The sequence below is a fragment of the mitochondrial genome of Sorghum bicolor, assembly GCF_000003195.3.
Source record: "Sorghum bicolor mitochondrion, complete genome".
NCBI lineage: Eukaryota > Viridiplantae > Streptophyta > Magnoliopsida > Poales > Poaceae > Sorghum > Sorghum bicolor.
The window spans coordinates 270,062-279,485 of record NC_008360.1 but is presented as its reverse complement, the minus strand read 5'-3'; the positions used below and the strand labels follow the sequence as shown (position 1 = coordinate 279,485).

At 42.4% G+C, this 9,424-nt stretch overlaps 1 protein-coding gene across 1 annotated transcript; it reads left to right on the top strand.

Moving 5' to 3' along the window:
• The first annotated feature begins 1,691 nt into the window (after nt 1–1,691).
• cox1 (cytochrome c oxidase subunit 1) lies at nt 1,692–3,284 on the top strand. Its single transcript has one exon. It carries the CDS (start codon nt 1,692–1,694, stop codon nt 3,282–3,284), a length of 1,593 nt encoding a protein of 530 aa, YP_762344.1.
• The last annotated feature ends 6,140 nt before the right edge of the window (nt 3,285–9,424 follow it).

The window sequence follows — 9,424 nt, the reverse complement described above, 5'->3', positions numbered from 1 at the left end:
TCTTAGCTATCTAGGGAATAGCGGTCAGTGCTGCTTGATTGAGTCAAGTTTGAACACATTCTTGGATAGGGAATGCCTTGGGCCAGTAGAGTATGCCATTGGTTTGAACTGGATAGAGGGAAAGGGCCGTCCCCTCATCTACAACTATATAATTGCAATTCCGGATAGCATTATTCTTTGCCGAGGAAGGAAAGGAAGCTTTGACTCGGCTTATTTCATTGACAAGTGAGACCATAGATCGCTTTGCGTAAAGGACAGACAAGAGAAGAAGTCAGAAGGGCATAACCTGGAGTCCGTCTTTTCTAGGTGCGCATCTCTATCTACTAAAAGTAGGGGTGGTTGCCATAGATAGATTGGGTCATTCGTAACCTGAGCAATAACCGATGCTACTACAGCAATAACGGAAATAACCGATGCTACAGCAGAAACTACAGCTATACGTTGCGGCCCCACACGCAGCTTTGTTTAACAAGCATCACCCTTCCTTTCTTTTCAAATGAATATCATAGATAGGACTTAGCCAATAGCAGCTGGGCTAGGTACGATGAGCGGGCGACGAAAGTCATGAAAATTGGTAAGTTGGTCAATGGAATCCAGTCGAAAGATCAAGAAAGCAAAGCATAAGAAGGAGAGAAGATATCCTACATTACATATGTGATTTTGTTGAGTCATTTTTTTCGTACTCTTTTCCGCAGGAGGATAAAAAATGGGAATTGCTTTGAATGACCTAGCGTCCGTCGTCTTGTCCCGAAGAAGGCTTTTTCGGTGCGGAGAAAGGAAGGGGAAAGTAAAGTATTTCGGACTAGGTTTTGTAGAGTATTATTTTGTGCTGAATAAACCGACGACTTTGCTGTTAGTTTATCACCTTTGTCAAAGTCTCGGCAATTAAGTGGAGGGCTATGTTCAATAAAATAGGCCGGGGTCGATTTCTACATTGAATTTCATAGTTGTTAGTTCCCTCATGTTAGGCTCTTATGCTGTTGGCTGCTTTGGTACGAACGGTACTAGTTGATTGAATTCCTTACCCTGCTTTTCTCCTACCTTGCTTGAAGAGCTTTCTTTACTGCTTAATAAGAGAGTAGGCTATGTCTCCAGTCCTTTTCTTGGGACTGGCTAGGAAAGAACAAGATGCCCTAGCCCAAAATCAAACATGGGTTCTAGCTCCTTACACCGACTCCTAAAACATTATGGGATGTAAATTGGTATACAAGATTCAAAAGAAAGCGGATGGTTCTATTGAATCAGAAATGAATATTATTTCTTATAAAGATGAAAGTGGGGCTGCGCTCAAGAACTAGTGAAGTAAATCAAACTAATGGTTGGTTGGGGAAGACGGATTCTACTAGCATTCATGTGGGTAGCATTGGAATGCGGGGAGCAATCACTCGAAAGCACGGGATTCTACTTTACTTTCTTTCTGCCTACCATCTTAGAAATGAAGTCAATAGTGGATGGATCTTCGACTAGCAGCTTTGTTTAGTGTCAATCTTAATTAATCGGTAGTTGCTTTGTAGAACAACATAGGCATGCACTAATAAAGAAGAAATTCCTGTCTAGGCCTACCACTATACAACTAATACTTGCCTGCTTGTTTCTTTTCCTGGAAAATGCTTTTCCTCTCTAACTCCTCTCTTTCCATCCAGCCTTAGTGGCCCCTCTCTGATAAGGTTTGAAATCAAAACGAAAAAAAAATGACAAATCTGGTCCGATGGCTCTTCTCCACTAACCACAAGGATATCGGTACTCTATATTTCATCTTCGGTGCCATTGCAGGAGTGATGGGCACATGCTTCTCCGTACTGATTCGTATGGAATTAGCCCGACCCGGCGATCAAATTCTTGGTGGGAATCATCAACTTTATAATGTTTTAATAACGGCTCACGCTTTTTTAATGATCTTTTTTATGGTTATGCCGGCGATGATAGGTGGATTTGGGAATTGGTTTGTTCCGATTCTGATAGGTGCACCTGACATGGCATTTCCACGATTAAATAATATATCATTCTGGTTGTTGCCACCAAGTCTCTTGCTCCTATTAAGCTCAGCCTTAGTAGAAGTGGGCAGCGGCACTGGGTGGACGGTCTATCCGCCCTTAAGTGGTATTACCAGCCATTCCGGAGGAGCAGTTGATTTAGCAATTTTTAGTCTTCATCTATCAGGTGTTTCATCAATTTTAGGTTCTATCAATTTTATAACTACTATCTTCAACATGCGTGGACCTGGAATGACTATGCATAGATTACCACTTTTTGTGTGGTCCGTTTTAGTGACAGCATTCCTACTTTTATTATCACTTCCGGTACTGGCAGGGGCAATTACAATGTTATTAACCGATCGAAACTTTAATACAACCTTTTTTGATCCAGCAGGAGGGGGAGACCCAATATTATACCAGCATCTCTTTTGGTTCTTCGGTCATCCAGAGGTGTATATTCTCATTCTGCCTGGATTCGGTATTATTAGTCATATCGTATCGACCTTTTCAAGAAAACCGGTCTTCGGGTATCTAGGCATGGTTTATGCCATGATAAGTATAGGTGTTCTTGGATTTCTAGTTTGGGCTCATCATATGTTTACTGTGGGCTTAGACGTTGATACGCGTGCCTACTTCACCGCAGCTACCATGATCATAGCTGTGCCCACTGGAATCAAAATCTTTAGTTGGATCGCAACCATGTGGGGTGGTTCGATACAATACAAAACACCCATGTTATTTGCTGTAGGGTTCATCTTTTTGTTCACCATAGGAGGGCTCACTGGAATAGTTCTAGCAAACTCTGGGCTAGACATTGCTCTACATGATACTTATTATGTGGTTGCACATTTCCATTATGTACTTTCTATGGGAGCCGTTTTTGCTTTATTTGCTGGATTTTACTATTGGGTGGGTAAAATCTTTGGTCGGACATATCCTGAAACTTTAGGCCAAATCCATTTTTGGATCACTTTTTTCGGGGTTAATCTTACCTTCTTTCCCATGCATTTCTTAGGGCTTTCGGGTATGCCACGTCGCATTCCAGATTATCCAGATGCTTACGCCGGATGGAATGCTCTGAGCAGTTTTGGTTCTTATATATCCGTAGTTGGGATTCGTCGTTTCTTCGTAGTTGTCGCAATCACTTCAAGCAGTGGAAAGAACAAAAGATGTGCGGAAAGTCCTTGGGCTGTTGAGCAGAATCCAACCACACTAGAATGGTTGGTACAAAGCCCTCCAGCCTTTCATACTTTTGGAGAACTTCCTACTATAAAAGAAACTCAAGGAGAACTTCAAACTAGAAAATAAAAGAACCTAAAACAGGAAGTGGAAACCGCCACTTTCCACTTCCTACTGGCCCCTTTTTCCCTAATACTTCTGTGCTGTGCTGGAGTGAAGCGGCCACTTCAGTACACGGGGCAGTAAGGAACTCAGCACCGAAAGGAACAGGTCTATAAGAAGCAAAAGGGGCCGAGAACTACATATGGTCTGAGACTCACTTCCTTGAAAAGAGGAAGACTAGTTATGTAGGCAGTTACCGTGAAAGAAATATATCTTTATCGGTTGCTCGACCAAAGCCGGTCAATAAGGCAGATCCTCATGCAACAATCATGGGAAAATCCATGGAAGAAGACTTCCGCCTACAAACAAGCAAGTCGCCTACAACTATTACGTTCAGTGGGTACAAAAAACCAACAGATAGACTTACACTGATGGTTGTTCTTTCCCTACAAGTAGCTTTCACAAGCAAAGAAATAAGCTCTTCTCTATTTGCCTGTGGATCATCCTGCTAGCATTCGATGATGAACAGAAGTTTTATCATTCCTTCGATCGTAGACAGCTGCCATAGATCCCCCGAATCAAAAACGGATTTCTAATTATCTCCATTATTCGATTGATTACGGGTCAACCATTCTTTCCAATTTAGAGAAAATAAGATTGGCCAAAGATTATAAGGAATAACCTGTTCCCAAATTCCTCTTGCATGAAAGCAGTCACGTATGGCATGTAAGGTTGATTCTGCGTGCGCATAAGAAAGAAAAAGGTGTACAAGTTCACTAAAAACACTGGATTTGGGTGGGCCAGGTCCCGGTAGAACTCGAGGAGGATCCTCACCTTAGAGGTTTGGTCAGAGTAGCCTATTCTATGTTGTAAGGGCCCCTCTGAGGCAATAGTAGAATGCGAGCCTTTATAGGGAAGTCACTTAGTTACGGCCTTTATCGATTTGGAATCGTAGAAGCAGAAGGAATGAAAGCAATCAAAGGATTGGAATACCCGAAATACCAGGGCGGAGGAGCTGAGCAAGCGAAGAGCCTCGCTGCTGTAGGTCTCCGCTATCTTCTATAGTAGCGGTGTGAGCCAAAGGATTTATTCTATAGTCCCTAGAGCTAGGGTCGGTAGAAAGCCAGATTCATGACTTGCCAAGCGCGTAAACTATGAAAATGACAGTCTTAGTTGCTTTACTTGACCTTGCACTTCATTAATCGCCAAGAAGGCGGATATTCAGGTTGGTACCTTTTATTTTACCTCAGATCACGGAAGCGGGAAAGCCCGTACTTCAATATATATAGAGTAATCACCCGGGGCTCGGCACTCTTTCCTGGTAGATGTCTGATTAACCAACATCGTGTCAGGGCGGAACCATTCTTCTATTTCTCTAGGTTGGGTATAGGTGTTGACTTGGCGTAGTATTTTTTCTGGAATTATTAAGTTGTTCAACAAGGGCTGATATGGCGGATTGGCTTAAAGAATATGGGATTCTCAGCTCGTGGATCTGTTCATTCATAGCATAGGGGTAGATTAAGCTTTAGAACAAGGATTTGCTCTATAACCCGGGAAAGGAAGCTTCTACGTGAAGTTAGCGAGACGGGTGGTGCCATTTATAGAAAAAGATTGGCTACAATAGCACTTTATGCACTTCACTTTTGGCTATTCTACATGGGCAACAACTAGCCTGGGAAATGGGCTTCATTCAAGTCTTGGTCTTTTCGGATTCACTTATTTACGTGCATTTTCTTAAGGAAAGAGCCTACCTACTCAAACCTGATAGATGGATGGAATGAACCTAGCATAGCGAATTCATGAAGTTGAATATAAGAAAGAAAGCCTACAAGTATAGAAAGAAGTGCTAGTATCCTTCGATTTCATTTCTTCGCTTTTATAGAGCTTTTCCTTTTACCTAATGCCGGCTACCGACAACTCTTGCTATCCAATCCTGACCCAATGTACTCCATACTGAGGGGTATGGCGCATACCCATACCCATGACCAACCTGTAAGGTGTTCCCTAGTGAACTGAATTTCTGGGAACATAAATAGAAAAATGACTGTGCACTCTAATTTGGTAGAAAAATATATGACAACATTGTTTAGCTGTCTATACTCTGACTCTGCATTCAAATGGGGGTAAAAATGCTTGGTGTCCAACCAGATATCCACAGAGAATAGTCAGTATTAGTTTACCATTTTTTAATACATATTTCGAAACCAATTGCATCTCTGGTAACTCTGAAATTACTTGAATCAGTATTGCTATGAGATCCCCTCTCCAGTACTGCATGTTCCCTTGCCGCTCCAGTTGGTTTACTCCCAGAGACATGATTAGTACCACCAGAGCTTGAATCAATCATTCCATCCCCAACTCCTACATCAGAAACAACAGGGTCTATTTCAGTAAGCCTCCACCTATGAACCAAACCATGTTCTTTTTCCAGAGACCCCTCCATTACTACCTCCCCCAGGACATGTCCAGTTCAATTACCATCTATATTCAAAGCACCCGTAAAATCTTGGAGTGGTATCAAAGTAGGATCATCGTTAATCACTTATGGATGCCTACAAACAATATGCTAACTATATATAAGACACCAAGGGTTACAAGTATAGTTACTTTTTTTAGATGTTATTCTCAAGTGCATTGAGTGAAAGCTGTAATTCACTCCTCCTGGGTCCATTTACTTTTAATGATTTTTCAATTTCCCCAAAAGAATAGATGGAGATTCATGCTAATAAAGAATAGCTAAGGAAAAGAAAGGATTGAGGTTGCACACATGTAGAGAGAAAGCAGCTTACCAACCTCCAGACCGTCATGGCATGATTTTGCTGATACAGTTGGATGAAGGATCTCTCACAAGATGCCTGCGTATCTTCATCATATCAATCCGCTTCCGCTGTGGCTCTAGGTTAGAAGAAATTTTTTGGACATGTCAAGTCAAAGCAGTCTCGGGTCAAATCTACCAATTAAGTAGCCGGATATTAGCTCTCCTTTGACACTGTAAGTCGGGTAATTCTTTACTTACTGCTAGGGAAAGCTCGGGTAATTAAGCTCGGGAATTTCGTTACTGCTAGGCTACCAGCTAGCCACATTTGAAGTAGACCAGTCTAAGGTTCAGATTGCTACGATTCGTACGATTTACTTCTTACAACTTGGATCTTCTGCTCTTGCAGTCGGATTGGATCTTCTGCTTACAACCTTTCCAAGCCTGTCTTTGCCAACTCGTTACTAGCTACTGAATCAAACTCGGCTACTGTAATCTGTAAACTGACTTTTCTGCTATAGTGAAAGACTTGTCAAAAAATGAACAATAGTTTGAGGCTGCCCAACCTAACTCTGTTCAGGACAACTCTACAATCCGGGTACCCACGGGCGCGCAAGCAAGGTATTCCTTTTCTCGGTAATCGAATCCAGGTCAACTTCTCTTTAGAATAGAACGCTTTCTAGCTCGTGTAATTTCATGTTTTCCTTTCTTCCTGGTAAACAGATCCAGGCAAGCTTTTCCTTTCCTACTAGAGAAATAAGATCCAGGCAAGCTAGCTTTTCTTATTATACAGAGATAAGTCAAAAGAGCCTATATATGAAAAAAGAGCCTGCACGGCAGCACAATTTCAGGAAATTAGGTACCCCCGCCCTACTCAAACTGGGCAAGCAAGGAAGGGGAAGTAAGCTTGGAGGACCAGTGTGCGGCATTTAACAACATTTGTAAGTCGTTCCAGCTTTCCAAAAAACCCTGTCTCGCAGAGCACCAATTAACTCTTTTAGGCCAGTCTCAGGAGTTTATTTATTTGAGCCTCTGTCTCGGATAAGATTAGTGCGAGCCACATCCAAATACCTCGGTCAAATTATTCAGTTTATTATTATATTAGGCCGCAGGTGGTAGAATCCCTCTGTCTCACGAGCAAAACAGCCAAGTAAGCTAAGTTTGGATCTGATAAGGTTGGGTTAAAGCCAAAGTAAGGAATTTCAGGATAAATCTGGCTCTATAAGTAAGGAAATATCTCTATCCGGTTATTTGTAGTGAAAATCTGTCTCGAGGGGAGCAAGCAAACTCCAAATTAATATGAATACGAACCTGGTTCAACAAGTCGAAAGTCATAGGAACTTAGAGATTCGGTTTCTTATGTAACTCGCTTGCTAGAAACAAGTCTTGGATGCCACAACTCCACATCCAGTCAGTAAGTCTGTAAGTAAGGTAACTTAAGAAAAGCGAGCCAGATAAGATTGTTAAGAATCAAAGCGAGTCCAGCAGATGATTCTGATTTTCTAGTAACTGGTCGTCTGTACTTAAATCGAATGAAACAAGCGAGCCCACTTCTTACTTCTTGCAGGTGTTTGGGAGGCGGCTAAGCTACAGAACTTGTAGTTCAAGTTTACGAGCCAGATTGGACGGAAGGAGTATAAGATTCAGATTTGGAGGTAACGAGCCTAGCAACAGCTTAGTTCTTTTGTAGGTAATCGATCGAATCCGCCTAGACCGGGGAAGATTTCTAAGAACGCAGGTCTAGCATTTTAAACAACATTTGCCAATGCACAAAGTATGGTAAGTAAGGTAGGCTTAGCTGACTGATGCTTACTAAATCGAAACTTTGACTTCTATATTCAACTCAGTCTTTCCCTTAAGATCTCTGCTGCTGTTGATTGCCGAGAACACCGAGACCCTCGTGCAGATCTCACGCCGATGCCCGATGCGTTCTTTATTAAAGCCCAGCTATACGTGGAAGGATAGGTGAAATGCACAATAGCTCATAACCATAGCTCATAAGCATACCCGATATTGATTAGATACTTTTCATTGGCCTTGCTTTGAGTTCGATCCGCCTATTCACTTCACTGAATTGACTAAGTAAATCTCAAACCCTTATTATGTCAATCTAAACTGAGCCTATCTAGCCTAGCTCTATAATGGAGAGAATGCCCTCCGCAGTGGCAACCTACCCTTAGTACAGAAATGGGATTCTTTGGGCATTGCTTGGGCCGACTTCATCAGTATGGCTATCTCTAAAGATCTATCACTGGCATGTGGTAAACCATACTAGTGAATGAGCCATATCGAGCTGTGGTCTTACTCTAGAACTCAAGTTCGATGAGCTCTTAGCGGAGTTGTGCCTACTATCTACTAAGTGTGTGCTAGGGAAAGAAAGCAAGCAGAGCAGTTCTCACTCTGTCCGGTGACCAAGAAAGAAAGCTTCAAGAATACCGTAAACAGATCAGAGAAACCTCATACCGAATCGCCACGTGAAAGCGGGGTTAAGGTAAGGCAGGAAAGACTGACGCCGAAAGATATGTTTTGAAGAGAGCTCCATCGGGTTGAAGCCGAATTGCAGAGAATCAAGATCTTCTACCTTTGTTTGTTCCATCAATGCCCTTCGGACTGGCCTAAGAGTTGGGTCCCTGTCTGTAATTATGTGGCTAGGTAACCCATTTATGGCTTGTGGTCTTTCTGCTTATGACGTAGCACTATTCCATCTTGTAAATAACGCCTTCTTTAAGGCGCTACTATTTCTAGCGGCATAGGTGCTTTATCACAATACGAAACATGTACATACGAGGACTACGATTCCTATTTAGAGATATTCCTACGAGCGATAGACGTAGTAAAGAAATTACGTACGCCAATAACAAATACGAATACGAATTACGCCTACGAGCCCACGAAAAAGGACGATATATGTATATGACTACGCCAATACGAGCGAAAGGTCGGTTAGCCCAATTAGCCAAGCATCGGATTTTACCTTTGCCCCGGAGAGGGTAGATTTAGCATATTTTCGATTGGTATTCCGAGCGGTATTCCTATTCGTATTCGTATTTAATTGAAAGCGTAGGTTCGGAATGCGCCCTTGTGGGCATAAAACCGCAATGGTCCTGCTCGCAGTCCCTTCTTTACTGCTAATAGTGCAATCCTTTCATCAGAATTCTTCACTCCCTTGCCTGTCTTCAAAATCGAGTCATGAACTCTCTGGTCGATTCGGCCCCTTCCTTACCTCTATTAGGCTGTCACAATCCATTTCTGGGTCCTTGATATTACCAAACCTCTCTAGAAAAAACCCAGCAAGCTGAGGAAAACTCCGAATAGATCGGGGGGGTTTAGCGTACCATTCCCAAGCCCTCCAAGCATGTCGGGAACAACTTACACATAATGACATCGCCCCAACAGTCGCCACTTTTCCTTT